General features: G+C 44.3%; 1 protein-coding gene across 1 annotated transcript; it reads left to right on the top strand.

Annotated features, from left to right (window-relative positions):
* NUP50 (nucleoporin 50) lies at positions 1–25570 on the top strand. Its single transcript, XM_025399295.1, has 8 exons — positions 1–401; positions 5171–5249; positions 8894–8977; positions 13498–13684; positions 15818–16480; positions 19153–19234; positions 20910–21028; positions 21982–25570. The coding sequence occupies exons 2-8, from the start codon at positions 5181–5183 to the stop codon at positions 22182–22184; spliced, it is 1407 nt and encodes a 468-aa protein (XP_025255080.1). The 5' UTR covers positions 1–401; positions 5171–5180; the 3' UTR covers positions 22185–25570.
* The last annotated feature ends 969 nt before the right edge of the window (positions 25571–26539 follow it).

Below are 26539 nucleotides of genomic sequence, written 5' to 3'. Positions count from 1 at the left end.
GCGGAAGGAGGCGCTGCTACCGGAGGTCCCGGCGCGCTTGCGCAGTAGCTGAACGCGGGCGTTTCTTTCCTCCCTTTTTTTCGAATTGGTTTTGGGGGTAGATTCGAGTTACAAAATGGCCGCCCGGAGCGTGTTCGGCGCGGTTACTACGGCGGTCTCGGGCTGAACCGGCTCTCTCGCCTCCCTGCCGAACACAGCGTGAGGAGCCCTCCCCCCCGGGATGGTGTTTGAGTCTCTGGGCTTGCCAAGCACCAAGTCCTCTGAGGCCCGCAGGGCAGCACCGGAAGCGGCCGAGCGCGCTCAGCCAGACGACCACCAGCACGCTCCAGACCCCAGCGCCGCCGCGCCCCGGGTTTCGCCGCACCCAAGACCTAGCGAGTGCTGCGGCAGCCGCCGAGGAGGTGAGGGGCGGCGGCTGGCGCAGGAGGGGAAGGCGCTGAGGGCGGGAGCCTGGTGCTGAGAGCCCAGGGCCGGGAGGGCGGGAGCGGGCTCGGGCCTGGGAGGGGAGTGCTAGTGCAGGGCTGGGGACTGGACCCTGGGGAGAGGGGTGAGGGCTCAGGGCCCGGGGACGGCCCCTTGGGGAGGGGTGCGGGGCCGGGGGACGGGCCCCTGGGGAGGGGTGCGGGGCCGGGGGACCAGACCCTGGGGAGGGGCTGGAGGACGGGACACTGGGGAGTGGGGTACAGGGCTAGGGGCCGGGACCCTAGGGAGGGAGCCTGGGTCGGGCGCGCGTGCCGGGCGGGGCGCGCGGGTGGGCAGCGACGGGTGGAGGGTGGGGTGGGATGACAGCGGCGACGCCGCGTGGGCTGTTTGTGAAGCGGGCCCTGGGCCTCGCCAGGCTGCGGCGTCCGACTCGAGTGAGGCTCGCCCCTGCGGCCCCGGCGGAGGTAGGGGGCTGGGCTGGCACGGCTGTCCTGGCGTGGTGGTCTCCGTTTCCTTCCTAGCGATTCCTCTCGATTCTCCTCTCCCCCTGGCCACCCCTCGTCGCTTTTCTCCTGGGCCCATTACCTCTCTGGCCTAGCTTCACTTTCTTACTGCGTTCCCGGGTCATTGATCACCCATTTGCTCGGTTCCATTAAGAAACAGTTTGGAGATTCGGTATTTCTGTCTCCTTAGTTGGCCCGCTTGTTCTCTCCCTTCAACAAGGCACCTCACTATTAAGTATAACGAAATCTGTGTTTTCGTTTTAAGCTGATGTTGACAAGTTGAGCTCCAAGGGCAGAGCTACACCAGATGCCAGAGACCACATAACTATATCAGGCACAAATAATGTTTTTTCCAGTTTGCCTAGACTTTCAGTCTCCTACCACGTTGCTTCATACCTAGAAATCATGTCGAATTTGGTGGTTTTTTACCCACAAGCGCAGACGCTTTTTAAATTCCCTTTTATTGATTGTTTGGTTGAGACTGGGTCTTGCTTTGTCACCAGGCCGAAGTGTAGTAGTAGCTCACTGTAGCCTCAAGCTCCTGGGCTCAAGTGATTCTCCTGCCTCAGCCTTCCAGATAGCTGGGACCACAGGTGTGCGCCACTACGCCCGGCTAATTTTTTATTTCTATTTATTCATCTAATCTATGTCCATCTGTATTTTTGTAGCGACCAAGTTGGTTTCCGTCTCCTGGCTTCAAGTGATTCTTCCGCCTCCCTTAAGTTCTTCATAATAGTAGCTAGACATAAGGCCAGGTGCCAGGCCTTGTTCAGAATATTTTACAGAGGGTTCCCCCCCGCCCCCCACTTCTAGCATAGAAGTAAAATGTATTGTCTGAAGTGTCATGCTTTGAAATAAAATGGGGATTAGGTAAAATGTTTTTAAAAGTCTGGTTTGTAATCCAAGTTATTCTTCCATGCTACAACTTTTACGTTTTGGAGGAAAAATGGTAGTTTATAGCCTTTGCTTCTAATAACACTTGTTTGTTTAATAATTTATTAAGCCCGTCCTCTGCTCCAGGCAGTGTTCTAAGCCAATCTTTGTTTATCTTAACTTTCTTAATACTTCCTGTTCCACAGATGAAGAAACTGAGGTACAAAAATTAAATATAACTTGCCCAAGTTCTCACAGCTAGAAAATGGCAAAACTGGGATGCCAGATCTTTCAGTATTTTTTGGAATACTTTATGCAATACCCCAGCTCATTGATCTAATGATAGACAGGACACCTGCTGTTTGAGCTGGGCGCTGTTGGGACATTTGGAGTATATCTGTAAACAAAACAAAGATCCCTGCCTTTTGGTTATATACTGATTTGGTGAGTGTGTTAGGACGTGGAAGCCCCTACATTTATTTAGACTATTTTGCTGTGCCACCTGTCTCTTCATTGTGGGTATGAGTTAGAAGGTAAAATTTTACTGTTACAGTTTTTGTGCATTCAGCTCCATCCCTTTTTTCTCCACAGTTAATTTTCTTTTTTCTTTGTTTTGTTTTGTTTTGTTTTGAGATGGAGTCTTGCTCTGTCACACAGGCTGGAGTGCGTTCGTGCGATCTCAGCTCACTGCAACCTCCGCCTCCCGGGTTGAAGAGATTCTCCTGCATCAGCCTCCCAAGTAGCTGGGATTATAGGCGCCACCACCACATCCAGCTAATTTTTGTATTTTTAGTAGAGGTGGGGTTTCACCATGTTGGCCAGGCTGATCTCAAACTCCTGACCTCAAGTGATCTGTCCGCCTTGGCCTCTCAAAGTGCTGGGATTACAGGTGTGAGGCACTGCGCCGGCCCTACAGTTAATCTTAAATAGCATATGTGACCATTGGCAACTTCTTACTTCTCCGACCCTCTGGCGGAGATGTTAGTTAATGAGTAGAAAAATTGCCAAAAGAATCTGTATAGAGGGCTGGGCGCGGTGGCTCAAGCCTGTAATCCCAGCACTTTGGGAAGCCGAGACGGGCGGATCATGAGGTCAGGAGATTGAGACCATCCTGGCTAACACGGTGAAACCCTGTATCTACTAAAAAAATACAAAAAACTAGCCGGGCGAGGTGGCGAGGTGGCGAGGTGGCGGGTGCCTGTAGTCCCAGCTACTCGAGAGGCTGAGGCAGGAGAACGGCATAAACCCGGGAGGCGGAGCTTGCAGTGAGCTGAGATCCGGCCACTGCACTCCAGCCTGGGCGGCAGAGCGAGACTCCGTTTCAAAAAAAAAAAAAGAATCCGTATAGAGACCTGGTTTCTGAACAGTAAAGAATTATGTGTATTCCTGTATTTGTTTTTGTTTGTATGACAAAGATTAATGACAAAACCAAGTATTTTTGGCCGGGCATTAAAAAGAGAGGGTTCCCAGCGAATGGAAAGTGTATTCTCATACTTTATATTTTAGAATCTTCGACTTTAATATCATTTGTAATCAGAAAAATAGCACATACTTATAAAATGTAAAAATCACTAAAATGTATTACAAGCTGACAGCCCCTGTGTAATTACTCAACTGGCCATCAAATTGTAGAGGCCTTTGGAATGCCAGCATTTGCATTTTACTTTTAGATACTAAAGAGTGATGTATCACCTTATATCCCAGTGACTACAAAGTTCTAGGAAGCTTACTCTGGTGTGTTGTGGTGTTGAGGGCAAACAAGAGTGGGGAGAATATCAGGAAGGAGTTCAGGTAGGTTTAACGAGACCTGGCAGGTCCCCAAAACTAATCAGTAAGCTCCTGGGCGAGGTGGGTAGTAGAGGAAATGGAACGGTTTGTTTGTCCAGCGGGAGAGTTAGTGAAGAAGCCAGCATAACACTCAGAGTGGAGCTCTGGATTGTGGACTTTTTTGTTTTGTTGTTGTTATGATATTAGGATCAGAAAACAAATTGCAAATTTTAAGGGATGGACAGGAGCACCCTTTTTGGATAGGCACCGGAATCCACTGCAGAGTTCATGCTGTTCCCCCAGTCCTGCCCCTTCCACTAATGCCATGGTATTCAAGAGTTAAGCCAATGATTTATTTTTGAAAGGTTATAAGTTCTCAGAATACTAACACATCCATGTTAATCATTTTGAACTTCTAATTGTCTTGGCAATGTACAATTTGAGGCAACGAAATGTTCAGTCTTGGAACCATGTATCTCTGTCGGCTGTAGCCTAAAGAACAATATTCTTGTTGTAAAGGCATTTCCAACCCATTACTTGTATTCTTTTTTTTTTTTTTTTTGAGACGGAGCCTCGCTCTGTCGCCCGGGCTGGAGTGCAGTGGCCGGATCTCAGCTCACTGCAAGCTCCGCCTCCCGGGTTTACGCCATTCTCCTGCCTCAGCCTCCCGAGTAGCTGGGACTACAGGCGCCAGCCACCTCGCCCGGCTAGTTTTTTGTATTTTTTAGTAGAGACGGGGTTTCACGGTGTTCACCAGGATGGTCTCGATCTCCTGACCTCCTGATCCGCCCGTCTCGGCCTCCCAAAGTGCTGGGATTACAGGCTTGAGCCACCGCGTCCGGCCTCCTTGTATTCTTACTGAAAGAGATACTTCTTTAATGCATCATCTTTAAGAGAATTTTAAATATTAAAATTGTTTTCCTTATGGCAAAACTTTATATGCATAGAATAAGTTAGTTAAGGACTTTTTGATCATATATACGTACTTCAGATTCCAGATTTTTAAAAATTGATATTTCATTTTAATTTTTCCAAATGGAGTTGGTTTAGTGTTGTTCAGGAGTGCTGGTGCAGGCCAGGCGCGGTGGCTCAAGCCTGTAATCCCAGCACTTTGGGAGGCCGAGACGGGCGGATCACGAGGTCAGGAGATCGAGACCATCCTGGGTGACACGGTGAAACCCCGTCTCTACTAAAAAATACAAAAAAACTAGCCGGGCGAGGTGGCGGGCGCCTGTAGTCCCAGCTACTTGGGAGGCTGAGGCAGGAGAATGGCATGAACCCGGGAGGCAGAGCTTGCAGTGAGCCAAGATCACGCCACTGCACTCCAGCCTGGGCGGCAGAGCGAGACTCTGTCTCAAAAAAAAAAAAAAAAAAAAAGGAGTGCTGGTGTTCCCTAGGAATCTTCTTTTGCCTCCTGGAAAAAACCTTTATTGATTTGTAACACTGGAGTCTAACAGCACCATTGTGAAGTTCTCATTAAAGCAGTTTCCAGTGGCATCAGAGATGTTTTTATCTCATTTCATGCTAGAGTGAATTTTTTAAATTCTTTGTAAGAATTTATTCTTTTAAAGAAATGAACTCCTTACTTCTGTTTTCTATAACAGGTTCGAAAACATGGCCAAAAGAAATGCTGAGAAGGAACTGACAGATAGGAATTGGGATCAAGAAGATGAAGCTGAAGAGGTAAAAAGTAGCTTCTCTAAGAATGATTTCCTGTTTCTTCTACCTTTTAAATTCATTTTGGGGTTCCTCATGAAGACTTGTGACAGAACTAAAAGACCTTTCTAAGAACATCATGAATGGCAGATGACAAGAAATCACATGACCTGTACTTAGTGTAGCTATTAATTACATTTCTGTGACCTCTAGTTAGTGTAGAAATGTATTAATTACATTTAGATGTGCTTTTCCACTAGTGCCCGCTCCTTAAATATTCTCCTTAGTAGAAGCAGTTTCCTCCTGAGTTTCGTATACTTGAAGCATTCTAAACCCATGGTTTGCAGTAAGCCATTTTAGTCATGATTGAAGGCTGAGGTAGGTTATCTAGTCATGAACTTAGCACACTGCTCAGATGTGAAAGTGGTATGCCATCACCATCTCGGTCTGTGGTACTCCCTTTCCCTAATGCTTCTTGGAGGCCTGCTTTATTTCCTCTTCTTAATGGTAGATCTGAGACCCCTAACAATTGCATTTATAGGAATAGAATTTAGATTGGCCTAGTTCCTTTTCCAGCAAAATAAAAATGGTCTCCCCTGAGGAAATCGGATCATTTTTCCCTCATAAACAATAGGACTGGGCAACAGAGAGAGACCCCAGTCTCTATAAAAAATTTTTTTTTTCTTTTTTCTTTTCTTTCTTTTTTTTTTTTTTTTTTTTTTTTTTTTGAGACAGTCTCACTCTGTCACCCAGACTGGAGCACCGTAGCATGACCTCGGCTCACTGCAATTTTTATCTCCCAGGTTCAAGTGATTCTCCTGCCTCAGTGTCCCAAGTAGCTGGGATTATGGATGTGTGCCCCCACACTCAGCTAATTTTTATATTTTTAGTAGAGACAAGGTTTCACCATGTTGGCCAGACTGGTCTCAAACTCCAGACCTCAAGTGATCCGCCTGCCTCGGCCTCCCAAAGTGCTGGGATGACAGGCGCGAGCCACCACGCCCGACCCAAAAAAAATTTTTTTTAATTAGCTGAACATGGTGGCCTGAGTGTACAGTCAGAGCAGTTTGGAAAGCTGAGGTTCGAGGGTTGCTTGAGTCCAGCAGTTGAAGGTTGCTGTGACCTATGATTGCACCACTGCACTCCAGCCTGGGCAGCAGGGTGAGACTCTGTCTAAAAAACAGAGTAAAACACAGCTGTACTTACAGGATGTGGGTGAAGGATTACCCAGGTGCAGAGGCAAGAGACTGAAGGCACAAACTGTTTCAGTGTAACAAAGAAAATAGTTAGAATAATTATAATACAAATGAGATACAGAGATGATCGTGGACATTATCAATCATTAGTATAAACATTACTAATCATTAGCTTTTAATATTACTCTTTGTTGTACTACTGATATGACCAAGCAATAACCGGCAGGTATAGGGTCAGGTGCTGAAGGGACATGGTGAGAAATGACCTAGAAAGCAAGAGGTGAGCCCTCTGTCACGCCCACATAAGGACCGCTTGAGGGCTCCTTGGTCAGGTGGTAACGCCAGTGTCTGGGAAGGCACCCTTTACTTAGCAGACCGGGAAAGGGAGTCTCCTTTCCTTGGAGGAGTCAGGGAACGCTCTGCTCCACCAGCTTCTTGTGGGAGGCTGGATATTATCCAGGCCTGCCCACAGTCATCCGGAGGCCTGTGGTGCTGTGCTTCAGTGGTCACGCTCCTTGTCCACTTTCATGTTCCTCCCGTACTCCTGATTCCTCTTTGAAGTTCTTAGTAGATAGCAGTAGAAGAACTAGTGAAAGTCTTAAAGTCTTTGATCCTTCTTACAAGTGCATAGAAGAAAACGCTGACGTATGCTGCCTTCCCTCTCTGCTTCGGCTCCCTTTTACCTAAAAGGGAATGGCCCCCTGTCACATGATCACGTGACTTGCTTGACCTTATCAATCTGGACGACTCATCCTTGTTACGCTGCTCCCTTGTCTTGTATGCAGTAAATATCAGCACGCCCAGCCTTTCAGGGCTACTACCAGTCTAGTGTCTTGGTGGTAAGGGTCCTCTAGGCCCAGCTGTTTATCTCTTTGTTTTGTGTCTTTATTTCTTAAAATCTCTTTTTTCCCCCTTCAGGGAGAATACCCACAAAGCACTGCAGGACTGGACTCTACAATAATACCTTATGAGCAGTGTGTTACCCCCAGGCCAGATGACTAAGGAAATCTGTAACCAAGTTAGCCTTTCAGGTTAACAGCATAGTGCTAAGGAAAAAAAAGAAAAATTTAAAAACTTGCAAGTGTTTCCAGGCTTATTCTTTTTTTTTTTTTTTTGAGACGGAGTCTGGCTCTGTCTCCCAGCCTGGAGTGCAGTGGCCAGATCTCAGCTCACTGCAAGCTCCGCCTCCCGGGTTTATGCCATTCTCCTGCCTCAGCCTCCCGACTAGCTGGGACTACAGGCGCCCGCCACCTCGCCCGACTAGTTTTTTTTTGAATTTTTTTAGTAGAGACAGGGTTTCACCATGTTAGCCAGGATGGTCTCAATCTCCTGACCTCGTGATCCGCCCGTCTCGGCCTCCCAAAGTGCTGGGATTACAGGCTTGAGCCACCGCGCCCGGCCTACCAGGCTTATTCTTAGACTGTCATTTTCCTTCTTTCGGAATCTTTCTGATACTAGTACTTTTTTTCTCTGCAAGTGTATCGCATCTCATATGTTTATGAATCACAAGGATGTGAATGTTTTGACAGGGTCAAATCTGACTTGGTGCTTTTTAACTAAAATCTTTGGTTATGGGGGTTTTTGGCTTTTTGTTGTTGGTTAAGATCTTAAGCAGTTACATTCTGGGCTATAGTAACATCTAGATTACCATGTAACAATTTGCTTAGCCATTAAAATATTGAGGAATGAAAGAGCTCCCATTTGAACATATGCTAATGAAATGTATGGAAAGATTACATTTAGTTAAGTCCATTTAACTTGGGGCAAGTGCAGCCAGACGTCCCCTCTATGAGTGTAGGATCCCATTAAGTTTAACATGATCTGAAACAACTATAGGTGAGCATTTTTACACGGGAAATATTTTATTCCGACCCTACAGGGTAAAAAAAAAGGTTATAAACTAAAGCCGAAGATACTCAGCAGATTTCTGATGTGGACATCAGATGTGTGGACATGAGTGCACTTTGAGCGCATCTGGAAGAGCAGTGGTTTTCCAGCGAGGTCCTAGGTGCCTCTGTGGCCTTTTGTACGTTGGGCAGGACTCATCTTAAAAATCGTGTGTATGTTATAAATAACAAAATTAATTAATTTTTTTGAGACAGAGTCTTGCTCTGTTGCCCAGGCTGGAGTGCAGTGGCGCTCTCTCGGCTCACTGCAGCCTCTGCCTCCCAGGTTCAAGTGATTCTCCTGCCTCAGCCTCCCGAGTGGCTAGGATTACAGGTGCCCGCCACCATGTCCAGCTAATTTTTCATTTTTAGTAGCGACAAAGTTTCGCCATGTTGACCAGACTGGTCTCAAACTCCTGACCTGTGGCCTCCCAAAGTGCTAGTATTACAGGCCCTAGCCACTGTGCCTGGCCAAAATTTATTTTTTGAGAGGCCAGGCACAGTGGCTCAGTTCTAGCTTCTTGTTGTTGAGCATTTTGTCATCTTTTTGGCTTTATCTTACTGCTGTTGAATTTGTATTGTCTTGCAGGTGGGAACATTCTCCGTGGCCAGTGAGGAAGTCTTGAAGAATAGAGCCATAAAGAAAGCAAAGCGCAGAAATGTTGGATTCGAAGTGAGTGCCTCCTTATAGCTCTTGCTATTAAATACTCATTTGATTTCTGAGTTGTACAGCATTCCCTCCGCTGGGAGCAATGATATCAACAAATCCTTTCTTAAAATGCTTATTCTTTAATGTAGATCAGAGGAGATAGAAAAAAATAAGAAACGTAAGGTCTGGACGTTAAAGAGAGCTTATCCAGTGGAGAAAATAAGATAAATACAGACAAATTCAAGTTGAGTGACAATATGGATTAAAAATGGAGAGGGGAAGAAAAACTAGCAAAGCAATACAGAGGTGGGTGAAGTGGCATCAGATTGGAGGAAGAAAGGAAAATGCAAGGATCTTCTGAGAGTCTTGTCTGCTCCCTGGGATGGAGGCCTGGGTAGGAGGAGCCCTTTCACTATACTAGAAGCATTTTAGGTGTGGACTTTCTTTCTAGTATAGTATATTAACATGATTCATTCCTGTGCCAAGAAAGATGAAAGATGAGTTGTAACTCTTAAATTGAAATAATGTGATTATTAAGCAATCACTGCATCTAAGAACTCTGCCCGAGTACATCCTCTCCCTTCAGATACATTCTAGACGCAAGAGTGTGTGGTCTTGGTGGCCTGGACATCTGGTGTTAGGCAGGAGAAGCCACTTTGAACATCCTGGGTGGCAGCTTTGAAATAAACCTACCCTACCCCACATTTTGTGATGTTTAAAACATCAAGAATAGACTATATTCTTGGGTGTCTCTAATCTGAATATCCAAAGTGCTCCAAGATCTGAAGCTTTTTGAGCACCAACGTGATGCTCCAAGGAGACCGTCATTGGAGGATCTCAGAGGGTCAGGTTAGAGGTGCCGCACCAGTGAGCATAACGCAGACATCCCGGGAGCAGAAGTCTTTCCATTCCTAAGCATTCTCCTTAAGGGACATGAAGCTTATTTCCCTTTTATTTCCAAATAAAAAGGATAGGAAAGGTATATCACTCACACTTTGAGAAGCAATGAAATTAAATTGTTATTACAAAAATATTCATTACATTGCCAAAGTTTTGATTATAAAATTTATTAAGTTTGAAAACATGTGAGGAAGGGAGCCAGGTAGGTGGCAGTGGTGGGGAGACAGTCAGAGGTTTACAACAGCCAGTCACGCAGAGTGTCTCATAAATGATGGTATGTGTTAATGGGAAAACAATTCATATTACAAAGACCAAGTATTCACAATTTTCCTAAAATATATTACTATATATACTAATATAGTGTGATTCGAGGCAGAGATACATAACCATACATCAAATTGATTCTCAGGTGGTTCTGGGTAGTCTTGAACTTTAGAATGCCATGGCTAATGTCATAAGTGTGTGCTGTTTCTCTGCTCCATTGCACGCTTCAGATGCATGAGAGGAGCTTCATTTCCTGACGTTGTAAAAGCTCTTTCATGTAGAATTCAGGTTAACAGGGGTTGCACTGCCAAGAAAGGAAGTAGGTACAGAGGAAGCATATCTCAGATCCAAGCTAGAGATTAGGTCTTCTGTTTTGTAATTAATTACTTATATTTTGCTTAAAAATTGTATTTCTGATTTGACAAAAATTACGTGCTTATGGTGTACAACATGGTGGTGTTTTCAAGTGTACGATACATTTCTCCCTGCCTATTGTACAGTAAACCTCTTGAACTTCAGGTGTTTTTATTTGTTTGTTTTTTCTGGTCTGATTTTATGAATTGCCTTGACTGGTGACTAGGTGGTAGATGTAGGTGTTGAGCTGAGTGATGTTTGATGGCTCTTTCACTGAGAAGATACATGAGGGAAGGGACAGTTTAATTAAGGAGGAAATGGTTGGTCTTGGAAATGTTGTATTTGAAAGGCCTTGGGACACTCAAGTGGAGAGCCCTAGAAGACCACTAGGTAGAGAACAGGAATTAGGGCAAGGATCACAGCTCCGGGAGCTTTCGTCATGTGGGGATTGAAGTCATGGGAGTAGGCGAGAAGAGGCATGCAGGTGGAGGGCCCGACGAGGAAGGAGGAACAACAGCTCACTGCAGAAGCCGAGGGAAGCCATTCTGAAGGAGCGGCAGTCCCCCTGTGGAACCGAAGGAAGGTCAAGAGATAGAAACAGTACAGACCATAATCTACAATTAAGCTGAAGGGACGAGGCAGGGAGAGGGCAGGAGCCCTTGGGCCACTAAGGGAAATTCAATGTAGGTGGATAATAGAAATCCACAGATAATTTTAGCTGTAACTCTTAGCCTGAAGTTTTCATCAGAACTTGTATATTAGGACAATTAAATGTCATGTCACCCACCAGAACGCTGAAATGTGGCTTTTCCTAAATAGTGGATTCAATAGATCTGCTAAGCACTGGAGATACATTGGTGAGTAAAAAAGACCAAAATCTCCTTGCCCTATGGAAGAGAAACAAATAAATGCACAGCATTAATTTTTCCTCTGTAAGTGCCATGGGGAAAAATAAAACCAATGAGGGAAATTGAGGGATGTGGGGCTGTGTCAGTACCCATGCAGCCCACATGGGTATTCCCCCCTGCTTTTTTTTTTGAGACAGGGTCTTTGTCGCCCAGACTGGAGTGCAGTGGCACAATCTTGACTCTGCAACCGCTGCCTCCTGAGCTGAAGCAATTCTCCTGCCTCAGCCTCCTGAGTAGCTGGGACTACAGGCACGCACCACCACCCCCAGCTAATTTTTGCATTTTTGTAGAGATGGGGTCTCACTCTGTTGCCCAGGGTGGTCTTGAACTCCTGGGCTCAAGTAACCTGACTGCCTCAGCCTCCCAGAGTGCTGGGATTATAAGTGTGAGCCACACGCCGGCCCCTTGGTGAATATCGTAATCAACTTTTACTCTCATTTTTCTGAATATCTTTTTTTTTGTTTAACTTGTGGTTCTTGAATTTTTGTTATGATTCTAGAGCCAGTTTACTATCAGCAATTTCTAAAATCCCTAGAAAAACCAAGTGACTGTTAAGTTTGTGCAAAATTGAAGGCTCTGAGTTTGTCCATGAATCATTGTTTTATTTATTTATTTATTTATTTTTTTTGAGACGGAGTCTCGCTCTGTCGCCCAGGCTGGAGTGCAGTGGCCGGATCTCAGCTCACTGCAAGCTCCGGCTCCCGGGTTCACGCCATTCTCTGGCCTCAGCCTCCCGAGTAGCTGGGACTACAGGCGCTGCCACCTCGCCCGGCTATTTTTTGTATTTCTTAGTAGAGACGGGGTTTCACCGTGTTAGCCACGATGGTCTCGATCTCCTGACCTCGTGATCCGCCCATCTCGGCCTCCCAAAGTGCTAGGATTACAGGCTTGAGCCACCGCGCCCGGCCTGAATCATTGTTTTAAAATGACAGCTATCAGTTTGGTGTATTTGGAATTTTAAATGACGAAAAATCAAATTTAGAGCAACAGAATCTAAGCTGTATTTGATACGTGCATTAAAACTCATACAAGTTAGAATTTTACATTCTTTGCCTAATTTTATTGCCGTAAATATATCAGTGGTCAGTAAACATCTGAAATTCTGTAGATGAGATCGACACTTTGGTTTTGGAAAAACATGCAATAAAGTTTAGGCTAACTGGCCCATTTAGTAAATGAAGGGGTTCCAGTTTAATTTCTTTTTTTGGTGAAATCATGATTATAATTCACTCGTGGAAACTTAAGATTGGTGAACTTTCTTAGGTGTTTGGTCTAAGAAGCAGATCACTTCCTAAAATGTAATCACTTCTTTGAACAACAACAAAAAAGGGCTTCTAAAAATTGTGGTGAGTTTATTTAGCAAAACACTATAAACTGAGGAACCTTTGTCCAAAAGTTCCAGGGGCAGAGAGGAGCTTTAGAATTCATAAGGAATGCCAAACATTTCCAGAGCATTTTAGATTAGAGATGTGAGCAGGCTAGCACAAAGGGAAAAGGCCTACTAGAAAAACCTTGTTAAAACAATCGAGTTTAAGGAAGCAGTGAGGAAAAGGAGAGTAAGAAGTTGTCCTGGGCTGCTCAACTAACAGGAACATGGAGATTTGAGACTTGATCATCTAAGTTTTTGTAGGCTGAAAGTAGATTGCAAGCTACTGATGTTCTTAAGAAATTAGGCAAATGGATATTTTTAGTTAACCTAACTTGATGTTTTTATAATTTCTTTAGGCAGTAAATGGTCTTTGGCTGAGTAGTACATGAAGTATCTTTCACTGGGATTTAGTTTTATTGAGACACTTCAGTAATTCTGAGGCTGGGCAGTGGGCACACAGGTTTATTGCATTAGTCTTTCTTACCTTTTATGTCCTAAAAATACACATATATTTTTTAAATGTCCTTCCTGCCTGTTTCAGGAAGGCAGCTTTGGGTTGCAAAGCTATTCTTCTGAATGGAATCCTCCCATCTCATTTCTTATTTCTGCTTGTGCCAGCAGTTTGCCTTATAATGCTGACTGCATATGGAGTCTAGGTGCTATTTAGCCAAGATGCTATAGTCACTCACTTGCTTATTTGGTAATAGAAAGTATGCTTACCTAATGTGTGCTCCTCCTTCATATTTCAGTCTGACAGTGGAGGAGCCTTTAAAGGTTTTAAAGGTTTGGTTGTACCTTCTGGAGGAGGACGGTTTCCTGGATTTGGTAGTGGCGCTGGAGGGAAGCCTTTGGAAGGACTGTCAAATGGAAACAACATAGCCAGTGCCCCTCCCTTCACCAGTGCGAAGGCAGCGGCAGAGCCCAAGGTAGCCTTTGGTAAGTAGGCTCCCATCCCCCAGCCACCTGTGTAAGTATAATCTATGGAAAATAGCTTTGCAAAGATGTTTTTCTTATACCTACCCTGTGTCTTGGAACTATGTGAGCAAAACTAGGGTAATAATGAAAGAGATGAGACTTAGGGAGGTGTTGGTTATTTACAGAGTAAGTGGGCAGAGCACAGGCTTTTGATCCAAAACATCTCGATTTTGTTCTCAGCTCTGCCAGTTACCAGTTGTGTGACCCTGGCCTCTAAGCCTCAGAATGTTCAATTTTGAAAGGAGAATGACCCTCAGAATTGACGTAGAGTCAAGAGAGAAAAGAAAATGCTATGTAGACCCTTTGTGTGCAAGGGCTTTCTGTGTGCCTCACACCAAAGCAGCTACTGGGAACTCAGATGAGGTTCTCCGTGACTAGGGTCCCTCCCACGCTAGATTGGTTTGGGTATGGGATGTGTTGATTGCCTGATCCTGTTTTGAGGGAATTAGTCAAAAACTCTTGGAATTAGCAACATGGGTTAAAAGCTTGGAAATGATCCTGACTGGTTGGTTGTAGTTAGCTGATGATTCTGAAAGTGTGTACTGTTTGATTTTAATTTGGCAGAATGTGTAGTGATTTAAAATAAGCGCTCTCTGTTAAGATTTTTTTTTTTTTTTTTTTTCTGAGTTAGAGTCTTGCTCTGTCACCAGGCTGGAGTGCAGTGGCACGACCTCTGCTCACTGCAGCCTCTGTCTCTGGGTTTAAGCGATTCTCCTGCCTTGGCCTCCCGAGTTGCTGGGACTATAGGCGCACGCCACCACGCCTAGCTAATTTTTGTAATTTTAGTAGAGACGGGGTTTCACCATGTTGGCCAGGATGGTCTCGATCTCTTGACCTCGTGATCCACCTGCCTTGGCCTCCTAAAGTGCTGGGATTACAGCTGTGAGCCGCTGCGCCCAGCCTCTGTAAAGATTTCTAACTACGGCCATCCCCTAGTATCCTGGGGACTGGTTTCAGCACCCCCTCGGATGTTCAAGTCCCATAGTCAGACCAACATAACTCTTAGATAGGAAACGTGAGTGTTTGTATCCACTAGTCCTCATCCCCAGAGTACTGCATTGAGACAGGGTCTCGCTGTGTCACCCAGGCTGGAGTGTATTGGTGTGATCTTGGCTCACTGCAGCCACAACCTCCGGAGCTCAAGTGATCCTCCCCCATCAGCCTCCCCAGTAGCTGGGACTATAAGTGCACACCACCACACCCAGCTAATTTTTGCATTTTTTGTAGAGATGGGGTTTTGCCATGTTGCCCAGGCTGGTCTCAAACTCCTGAGCTCAAGCGATTTGCCCGCCTCAGCCTCCCAAAGTGTTGGAATTATATGCATGAGCCACCGCACCTGGCTGAGGACTGCATTTCACACGTGTGGAACCTGCAGGTACAGAGGGGCGACTATAATACTATTCATTCCAAGAACCTTGGGTATTAAGTGTTAATGCTGACCTGCTATTCTGACAGTGCTGTTTGAAATAGGCATCCTTTTGTCTACAGCCACACCACCCTGGACATGCCTGATCTCATCTCAAATAGGTGTCCTTTTGAAGGAAAAGATTATTTTTAAAATGTGTAGAACAAGCATATGGTGGTTAGTGTTCTTACATAAACTTTGACTTGATCTTTATTCATCGGTTTTACTGATAACCAGTTACTAAATACTACTCCTTGAACACATACTTCTTGAGCTGTCACAAAAATAGGATACAGTAGGCCAGGCACAGTGGCTCACGCCTATAATCCCAGCACTTTGGGAGGCCAAGGCAGGCGGATCTCAAGGTCAGGAGTTCAAGACCAGCCTGGCCAACATGGTGAAACCCCGTCTCTACTAAAATACAAAAATTAGCCAGATGTGGTGGTGGGCGCCTGTAATCCCAGCTACTCAGGAGGTTGTGGCAGGAGAATCGCTTGAACCCGGGAGGCGGAGGTTGCAGTGAGCCAAGATCATGCCACGGCACTCCAGCCTGGGTGACAGAACAAGACTGTCTCGGTGGAGGGGGAGATACAGTCAAAGCAGGAAGTGTAAAGGCAGAGTGGCATAAAAATCTAGATGACTTAATCAAATTAGTCTAAATAAATGGTTTAATTATTAACTTTCTATAGGTTCTCTTGCTGCAAATGGCCCTACCGCCTTGGTTGATAAAAAAGTTTCAAATCTCAAAACTAACGGGGACAGTCAGCAGCCCTCCTCCTCTGGCCTTGCTTCCAGTAAAGCTTGTGTCGGAAATGCCTATCACAAGCAGTTGGCCGCCTTGAACTGCTCCGTGCGGGATTGGATAGTGAAGCACGTGAATACAAACCCCCTCTGTGATCTGACACCTATCTTTAAAGACTACGAGAAATATTTAGCAAACATTGAACAGCAACACGGGAATGGTGGCAGGAATTCTGAAAGTGAATCTAACAAAACGGCGGCTGAAACACAGTCTCCTTCCCTTTTCGGCTCAACAAAGTTACAGCAAGAGTCAACGTTTTTGTTTCACGGCAACAAAACTGAAGATACACCTGACAAGAAGGTGGAGGCTGCATCTGAAAAGAAAACGGACCCGTCACTAGGAGCGACAAGTGCCTCGTTTAATTTCGGCAAGAAAGTTGATAGCTCTGTTTTGGGCTCATTGAGCTCTGTCCCCCTGACTGGATTTTCATTTTCCCCTGGAACCTCCAGTTTATTTGGCAAAGATACCACCCAGAGTAAACCAGTCTCTTCACCATTTCCCACTAAACCATTGGAGGGCCAAGTGGAAGGTGACAGTGGTGAATGCAAAGGTAAGTACCAGCTTTGGCATTGGGTTGAGGTTTGCATAAGATTTGTGTCTTGGGAAACACAGAGACTTTGATTCCGAATGGATCTGGATCCACATTGAGACACTGTTGTCCTCTCCATGTGTGATCCTGGGCAGAGCTAATCGGCTTCTCTGAGTTTCCAATTCCTTCTTTATAAAAGAGTAAGACCTATTTTGTAGGGTTGTTTATAAGGATTAAAAATAAAATGAATTTGGAAACACCTGACTTTGAAACGTCTCAAACACACGTGGCTTAGCATATAAAAAAGAAGTGAATTAAAGACGTTTTTTGAGAATTGTGTTTTGGAAAAAGTTCATCAAGTTCATCATGAATGTCCCCTGAATTGATTTGTACTTAGGAGATTTGACTGTAAATAAAGTCATGTGGCAAAACAGTACTTGACTATACATTAAAAATGTAGACTTTTCATAGCCATAGAGAACAAATCAACAGTGTTTTCCTCTTGTGGGTTTGGAGGCACCTCCTTTCCAGAGGACAGCAGTGGTGTCTAAGTGATGTCTCCTGTATGTAGCATCAGTACCCTAGACCAGGCAAAAGGTCTGGGCCTTAGTCTGGGCCCTCCACTCCCTCTGTTGTTAGCTTAAAAAGTGGGGTGATGTCATAATGCCACTTCCTCACATGGTGATTGTGAACAAATGATGTCTGTGAAGATGCCTACTTGTAAGCAGTTAAAAATGAGGCCAGGTGAGGTGGCCTACGCCTATAATCCCAGGACTTTGGGAGGCCGAAGTGGAATGCTCACCTGAGGCCAGGAGTTTGAGACCAGCCTGGGCAACATAGCAAGACCCCATTTCTACAAAAATTTTTAAAAATTACCCAGGCCAGGTGGTGGGTGCCTGTAGTCACAGCTGCTCAAGAGGCTGAGGGGAGTATTTCGAGCTCAAAAGTTCATGGTTGCAGTGAACCATGGATGCATCACTGCACTCCAACCTGGGCAACACAGACCTTGCCTCAACAAAAGAAAAAGTGTACTTTTCAGACATATGAACATACTGATCCTTAGAATTACGGTTTTCTAGCAGGAGGCTAGACTTCCATTGCTGTTTTGCCTTGCCCTACTTTCAAGTCTATCCTCAGGCATGGGCCCTTTGGGCACAGGGTGAAATAAAGGTCTCCCCTTTTTATTTCTTCTCTGCTTCCCATAACTAAAACAAATGGGGAGTCTTTCCTGAGGCAGGCACTGGGACACAGTGACGCTGGATTTGAATCGAGTCCCAGTGGATGCAGGATGCCCCTCAGTGAGCGCCTGTTCCTTGCCCTTGGTTATCAGTGTACGCATCAGGAGACCGGGGAGATTGGAGTGATGAGATGGATAGTCACGTGACCAGGGAGATTGGAGTGATGTGATGGCTAGTCACATGACGGGGGAGACTGGAGTGATGAGATGGATAGTCATGTGACCGGGGAGATTGGAGTGGTGAGATGGGTAGTCACGTGGCCGGGGAGATTGGAGTGATGAGATCGGTAGTCATGTGACCGGGGAGATTGGAGTGATGCGATGACTAGTCACATGACTGGNGGAGTGGTGAGATGGGTAGTTAGTTGTGTGACCGGGGAGATTGGAGTGGTGAGATGGATAGTCATGTGACCGGGGAGATTGGAGTGGTGAGATGGGTCGTCGTGTGACCCATCATCTGAGCACCAGAGTTGTTTTTCTTAGAATTGCTTTTTAGTGAGTTTTTATGCAGCTGCCGTTCTCTTTAAGAGGATCCTTTTATATATGTGTTTTTTTATTTTTTTGAGACAAGGTCTTGCTCTGTCACCCAGGCTAGAGTGCAGTGATGCAGTCACAGCTCACTGCAGTCTCTGCCTTCTGGACTCAAGCAATCCTCCCACTTCAGTCTGCCATGTAGCTGGGTCCACAGGCATGCACTGCCACACCTGGTTAACTTTATTTCTTGTAGAGATTGGGGGGGGTCTCACCATGTTGACCGAGCTGGTCTCAAACTCCTGGGCTCAAGTGATCTTCCTGCTTTGGCCCTGCAGTGTGCTGGGATTACAGGCGTGAGCCACTGTACCCAGCCTAATACATGTGTTTAAATAGTGTCTTGTTTAAATAATGGCCTAGGTCTCCCATGTTTGGGAGACCCCATTAGTGGGGATACCTTTGATACCAGAGCAGTGACCCATGTGGCAATTCAGACAAAGCTTAAATTACTTACACTGGGGTTTTGGAATGATTTCTCCGACAACTTGCCCCCTTGTAAAAAAAAAAAAAAAAAGTATTATTCTATCTTTGGCCATTACTGATACTTGTTGTGGATATGGTCACAGGAATATTCAGGGGTGAAGGTGTTAAAAACTCATCTGAGATGTAATTTTCCAGTGGGTAATTTGAATATAGAGTGATGATTATTTTTCTGTCATAAGCATGGAGATTTTTCCATTCTAAGGTTTTCTATATATTGGAAGTTATTTAGAATTAAGAGGTATGTTCCCATTAGAAAGGATTCTTGTTTTTCACAAAATAGTTAAAATCCAGCAGGCACTCCCTTCTGGCATCCCCCTGCGTTATGTCTCTCAGTTTACTTGGAGTGCTCAGGTGGATGTTTAGGGTGTTACATAACAAAACTCTGTCACTTTTTTAAACTCTGGATTGGAATCTTACTGAATTATTGTCTTTTTTATAAAAGGTGGAGATGAAGAAGAGAATGATGAGCCACCCAAAGTAGTAGTTACCGAAGTAAAAGAAGATGATGCTTTTTACTCCAAAAAGTAAGACTCACCAGAGCCTGCGGGTGCATGTGTTTTAGAGACATGGTAGCATGCTTCAGACCGGAGAATGTCCTTACAGACTTGACTGAGGGTCAAGCTTTGCCTGCTCTCAAGTGGAACAGGAAAGAATTCTTGGCCAGTTTATTTTAAAAACCAGTTCTAGGAATGTCCTGGTGGGCAGGTCTCACTCTTTTCTGTCACTTTAGCTCTTTTAAAGTGCTTTAGAGACAGGCTCTTCTATGATCTTCCCAATCCCATCCCGTCCCATTCCCTCTTCTCTCCCTGTGTCTTTCTCCCTCCCCTTCCTCCTCCCCCAACAAAGAAATCGCGGAGTCAGTCACTGATTTCAGGTTTGGCTTCACTTACTTTACCCTGGAAGTATCTCTGATCCCTTCCAGGAGATTTGGTTGGCCTTTCTGGATTTTCTCGTAGTCAAAAAGTTATGCACAGTAACCGTCCCTTCCTGTTGAGGACCTATAAAAATTTTCATCTTCCTTTCAATTAAATGAGATTAGTTTTTACAAAGATACTTGCTGAAAAAACACTTGTGCCATTTCAGAAACTTTCAAGATGTGTTTTTGTAATGGAGAAGTTTCAGAATAATGAGCGAGCAGCTCTCCATGTAACAGGTCACCACATCCTGGGGATTCCCAGGTGTTTCAAGAACTTGTAAAAGAGGCCAGCAGTTTCTTCTGTGTGTGTTTTAAATTTCACTACTCACATGACATAAAGGAGTGACCCAACTTTAAGATTTTTAATTAGAATCAAATGAGGCCAGGCATGGTGGCTCATACCTGTAATCCCAGCACTTTGGGAGGCTGAGACGGGCAGATCACCTGAGGTCAGGAGTTCCAGACCAACCTGGCCAACATGGTGAAACCCCGTCTCTACTAAAGGTATGAAAATTAGCCGGATGTGGTGGCACACGCCTATAATCCCAGGTGTTTGGGAGGCTGAGGCACGAGAATTGCTTGAACCCTGAGAAACAGAGGTTGCAGTGAGCCAAGATCATGCCACTGCACTCCAGCCTGGACCACAGAGTAAGACTCTGTCTCTAAATAAATACATAAATGAGCCATGGTTTTGTATTATTAATAATCTCAGGAGATGTATAGCATAGGAGGCTGGGAAGATATTTGATTACTTTGTTATTAGTTAGACCCTACCCAAGCATGTTTTCCAAATTTATTTAAAAATGTTGGGCAAAAACTGAAGGAGCCTTGAGGAGAATTTTTAAAATAAGAAATAGGCCAAAAAAAAGGGAGAGGTGGGCGAGATGCAGGACAGAGCCTTTGTCCTTTATTTGCGGCTGTCTGTAGAGGACCAGATCAGCTCTCTTGAGCTCAGGGCCAAAGGAGCAGAATAGGGAGGGAGGGGTATTGAGCCCTGCTTTTGACTGACTTGAGAACACAGTTTCATAAAGTGTTATAAAAAGTTTCATGGGGCCCATTGTTTAATTTGAAAAAATGGGGAGGGGGTTTTAAAATCTCTAAGCAGATTTTCTTATTCTGGTTTTTGCTCAGGCTCCTTTTGGATCGTTTAAAGATTTGTCCTGAAACTTCCTGTACTCTCATTTAATACAGATTTTCCACCCAAGTGTGAAGAGTGCTTGTTAGAAAACTGTGACTTGATTCGTCTCTGAATGCTTGATGGCACCTATTTTTCTTCTCCATAGGTGTAAACTATTTTACAAGAAAGACAATGAGTTTAAAGAGAAAGGCATAGGTACTCTGCATTTAAAACCTACTGCGAATCAGAAGACACAGCTTTTGGTGCGGGCAGACACCAATTTAGGTGGGTACCTTTTTTTCCACTTGGCGCAAAATCATCATCATCATCACATAGTATATAAAAGCCTTTGCCCTGCTGATTCAAGGTTATTAGTATGTTTTTAAACAGAGCGCATTCAGGCCAAATTCATCCTGTATTTACTTATTTCTAGTTTTGAGTCCCAGGATAATAGTGTGTAAGGAAACATAGATGTGTTAGAAACTGTAAACAAAATGGTTTTTCATTTTCCTTTGTGTTAGAAATGTGACTAAGAAGCTAGAGATTAGACCGTTTAATAAACACCCAAAGGAAATTAACCTTTTAAAGGAATCCTTTTTATATAGCAAGTAGTCACTAACTGATCGCTGTCCACCCTCAGTTCACCCTGGAAAGAGTCCACTGCAAGGAGCCTAGCACCCGGAGGAGGAGGAGGAAGACGGGCAGGCTGCGGTGGAGTGGGCAGTAGTGGTAGAGAACAGGGGGCTGTGTTGCAGAAAGAAACTCCAGGGAGGCGTTTTTCTTTCCCGTAGGCTTGACTAGTGAGTAATAACATTACGGTCGTGTCACTCTTGCCCAGGGAGCTGTGCCGGCCTCTGTGACAGAGGTGTCCTTTGGTCATGTGGTGCAGTGAAGATTCTGTTGTGCCACCGTGTTCTTCCTTCAGTGCAAAAACGGACAGTTGAGAGGGCTGATGGTTCTGAGCCAGGCTGTTGGCTCAGTGAGAAACGCTGTGTGGTTGCGGAGACCCGGGCTGGAGCGAGGGCCGAAGGCCACTCCTCACAGTGAGGGCAAGTCCTCCCTGAGGCCTCCCAGTTCTCAGGGAACCAGTCCTGATTTTGAGCCATTCCTGTTGGCTCCCCATGTTAGATCCATTAAGTATAAGTTATTTCAGTGTTTAATGTTTAGCATGTTACAGACTCGTTTGGTGGAGCTGTAGCTTCTATAATTTTGATGGGTTTGGTTTTGTTTGAATGCAGGCAACATATTGCTGAATGTTCTGATTCCGCCCAATATGCCATGTACGCGAACAGGGAAAAATAACGTTCTTATCGTCTGTGTTCCAAATCCACCAATCGACGAGAAGAATGCCACCATGCCAGTCACCATGCTGATTCGGGTAAAAACCAGCGAGGATGCAGATGAGTTGCACAAAATTTTACTGGAGAAAAAGGATGCCTGAACGTGCGAAGTCGGCTGCGGAATTATTGCCAAGTTGCTGCTTCTCCCACCGCCCCTTAAACTTAGTCAGTTTTCTTCTCTTCTTTGACATTCTAAGAACTTATAGATAACTTAAAACTTTTGTGAGGAAGATTAATGTGGCCAATAAAACCTTTAAATGTTAAGTGTCAGGAAACCGCACTCTCCCTCCTTAAGAACTGCCTAAAGTCTAAAATACATTCGAATGCAATTTTTGGAAGATTTTTTAATGTTCGTTTGTTTATTAAACTAACCCTAAGTGATTTCTTCAAGGACCGCAATCAGGGTATCGATTCGCTTTCCCAAAGGCTCTTCCAACCCGTGGGTTTTGGGGTCCACCACCACCACCAGAGAGGCTTTTGAACAGGTGCCTGGCTACGTTCAGAAGAAAGCTGGCTTGTGTGCTTCTCTCCGGTGGGCTCAGCCGACGTGTGAGACTCATTCTGTTACCAAATGAACTGGGCTGCCACGCTGTGACAGGTGTTTGTCCTCTGCTTTATTTTTATTTTGAAGCTAAAATGTGAGTACTAAGTGTTCACCTCAGCATACGAATCATTGGCCTGTAACCCTGTGGGCTGCTTCACGAGAATTCAGGACCTGCATTTTCATTTTAAAAGGAAATGAACAGCTTGTGAAGGATTTTTTTGGCTTTGTAGTTTCTATTCATGAGGTAGTGTTAACTTCTTTATCCCCCTAAAGACAAAATTAAGATAACGGGGGATTGCCAGGAATGGGTTTAAAAGCACAAGTTTGGTAGCTTATCATCTATACCATGGACGGTGAACCCTTTTACGAAATGAAAGTCAAACGAGACCATCCTAGAAAAAGAAGATGCTCATAGGCATTTGTACCATAATCAACCCCATGCATAATGAAAACTATGACCGAGTGACGTGCCTGGGAGCTTTGACACATGAGCCATTTGAATTCACTAGGAAACATGTAATAAGGTAATGGAAGAGAAAATCGTGTGTAAATTTTGCCTTTAACTTTAGACAGCAGTATATTATACATTTGATATCTGAAATACCTTTACTTTTTTAAGAATAAGATTCCATATGTCTGTTTGGCAGGGAGCCATGGTTATGCTCACGAATATCGACGTCACTTCTCCAGAGTTGTCAGGTAACTAACACGAGCATTCTTTGAAGACTCTGGGCACAGGAATGAGATGCAGAATTGAATGTTTAAATTTCCACTTTGATTCCTCATGAATCGTTTGAGACTAGTGCCAGCTGATCTTGTGTACAGGCTCAGGGTCGGTGCCGTAAGGGCTCACGTGTGTGTGTTCTGATCTTCGGTGCTTTGCGCATTCGCATGTAGAAGAGAGTAGTCAGAATAATTGTGGATGGCACAAGTTGCCTTTTTAAAACTACAATCTTTAAGTGTAAAGTTTGGGGCCGGGAGCAATTTTATGATCAAATATGATGAACTCCTAGGTACCTGAGGTGTGATTGGGTCAACGCTGTCACGAGGTTCCTGAGGTGTGACTGGGCCAGCGCTGTCATGAGGTTCTTGCTCTACTTTTAGTGTTCTGATTCCACCGGGAGACTCTGGCCTAGTGTGTGGCCTTGCATGAATCCGTGCAGAGAGGTGTGCTTGTACTGTTACAGGGTGCTGTCAGACATAGCTATAGTAGGCACCTAGGAAGTGGCCATTATTTTTACGTTGACTTTTTAGAATTGAGAATGCATGTGAGTTTTTGTTGCCGATGATTTATAGTAAGCAAGTGGTTGATGCTGTTAATACCGGCCCTGCCCGATTGACATTAGGTTTATTCAACTTTTAAAAAGATGAAGAACTAAGGGGAACAAATTTAAGTTTGTTGCAACTTAGCCACATGTGCTTCCCTGGTACCAGCTGGAATCAAGCTCGCAGGCATCTTTCGGACACTTAAGTGTATATGACACAGTACTTTGTTAGCGTCTGCGCGTGTATGGAAAGTCTACAAAAAATGGCATGAAAAGATCATGATTGGATTATCTTTTAAACCTGCCCCTTCTGTAAAAAATAGTTTATATATTTTTAAATTAGTGGGTATGTGTGGCTTTCTTTTTTCCTAACATTCCCAGCAAATTTTTGCTGCTAAGACTATCACTGTTAAAGTGAAAATTACAGGGAAAATGTGACACGTCTACCATAAAACTTAGAATGGGGGATTTTCTTAAAATCACTCTTGTATGCTTTAGGAACTGGTTGGTCTCCACTTTGATTATTGGTGTAAAGAGCCCGAGTATACGTGGATTTGACTGTGAAATGTAACTCCTTGTCTTTTATTTGGGGCACGGGGCCCCCGGAGGGCTTACCTGTTTTCCCCACTATGTTAACAGGTAATTCTGATTTATGCGTCTAGTTTGACTTATTTTTAACAAAATATTAGCAATTATGCTTTAAAATGTTTAATGTGGACTGAAATTTTCGTCTTTTGAGAATCTATGAAGTGTATCATATACGTGGCCTAAAGCAAGGTGTGTATTTTGTTATTCTAAAATTGTTTTGCATCTTGGCAAATACTAAGTATCCCAGTGGCCTTTTGTTTTAAAACCTGTGTATCCATCTCATCCTTTTGCGCATTCCTAGTAAGCAAAAAATTTGTTATGCCATCTTCATTATTCGAATTACAGACTTAAAATATGTCCAGTTTTTAAAGAAGTTTAGATTATGTTTTCCATGGAAGGACAAGTCTGACTGTTCATGGACTGATTTTCTTTAAGAGGATTATTATATTTTACAATTTCAATTCTAGATTACAATTTTGTATATGCTGCATGCCAAAAAAAAAAAAAAAAGGAGAGAGAAAACTACCTTTTCTGGTGTAGAGGGGAAGAAAAACTAATATTCTACCTTACTAGTAGAGTTCAAAACAAGTTTTCACTGAGAGCCTTTTCAGTAAAAGTTAAACAAGTTTGTTTTTTGAGCATTTGTCAGTTATTCTGTTTCAGAAGAGTCAAAATTCAAGCACGATGTATTTTGAAGGCTTTGCAAACTCCTAAACCCCTGATGAGTCCTCTCATTCTGGAAGTGGGAATTTGAGTAGATACTGGTTTGTCCCGTAGTATGGTAGATGATGGGGAGGTCTTTTCCAATCAGGCATTCGGAACACAGGCCACTGTATGTTCTCAGCCAGTAACAATCATCCTGAGGACGAAGGACTCTCCGTTTGATGCAGACACAATTGTAATGGAGATGTAAACTTCTTAGCAATCAGATGGATAAATTGTTTGCTTTTTACTTTAAATAGGAAGTTGTTTTCTAAAACTAAAATACTTGAATTGTCAGACAATATAATCTCAGCTTGTTAGTTTTGAATGCTCCCATCGAGGAAGTGTAACAATCCATGAAATGTGAATAAATGAAAAGTAAACAAAATCCCAGTGTATGGCAGTCTTATGTTCGTCTGTGATGCACTTGGCATTAATACAAGTCAGACCTGAGGAAAAGAATCACGCAGAAGCTGCAACCAGAAAGTTCTTGAACAACAGGAGGGTCGGCTTGGAGGTGAGTGAGAGACCAATTTATTACCAGACTCCTGGCTGGGGGTTGAGACTACTTTTAAACCATTCAGACCAAGGGTTCCTGTCGGATTAAAATCTTAACAGATTGGAATGGGAACAATTGATCCCTAATGGGCTAGTGTGCAAAGCATTGGCTAGCTGCTTTATATGTATTACCTTGGTTAGTCCTCAGAGCAAACCTTTGAGACATATTTTTAACCTTTCCTACGTTACTCAGCATTTATTTGGTTTATAAGGGGTATTTTCTGGTTTAAAAAAATAGTACTGCAAAGACTTGTTATTCATCAAAGTATTTTCCTGAACTGTTAACATCTAATAGAAACTAAATGACACTAAGAGAATGTTATCTCAAGAGGAAGATGGTGCCTAAACCGCAGAAGCCCTGTATAGCTACTCAGCTGCATGGCTGGGCTAGAACCTGGGTTCTCAAAGTGGTCTTGGGACTGCCACATAGGAACTTGATAGAAATGCAAGCCCGGACAGGCGCGGTGGCTCACGCCTGTAATCCTAACACTTTGGGAGGCCGAGGTGGGTGGATCGCTTGAGCCCAGGAGTTCAAGATCAGCCTGTGCAACTGTTGGGAAAAGGGCTTGTGGGTGCCTGTATAAACTGACCATAAAAATACGGGACATTAAGTTGTGGAAAGTCACAAGAGGCCTGTGAGGAGGAAAGCCTATTTGCCATCATGTTCCCATGCTTAGAGTGAGACCCGCTCTCCTATCTGTAAACGCTGTGTTCAAGGAGAAAGACACTCCTTTGAAGCACTGGAATGTGGACAGACATGCAGGCTCCTAGTAAGCCGCTCCCACTAGCTACTCTCCGA

This window comes from Theropithecus gelada, chromosome 10, assembly GCF_003255815.1.
Source record: "Theropithecus gelada isolate Dixy chromosome 10, Tgel_1.0, whole genome shotgun sequence".
NCBI lineage: Eukaryota > Metazoa > Chordata > Mammalia > Primates > Cercopithecidae > Theropithecus > Theropithecus gelada.
The sequence above is the reverse complement of the archived record's forward strand: the minus strand, read 5'-3'. Positions and strand labels throughout refer to the sequence as shown.

Bases quoted from the DNA above. Each gene is read 5' to 3' on its own strand.
- NUP50 (XM_025399295.1), top strand. From the start codon at position 5,181: ATGGCCAAAAGAAATGCTGAGAAGGAACTGACAGATAGGAATTGGGAT. The intron at 5,250-8,893 runs GTAAAAAGTAGC...ATTGTCTTGCAG, and splicing joins AAGAAGATGAAGCTGAAGAG to GTGGGAACATTCTCCGTGGC. The intron at 8,978-13,497 runs GTGAGTGCCTCC...TTCATATTTCAG, and splicing joins GCAGAAATGTTGGATTCGAA to TCTGACAGTGGAGGAGCCTT.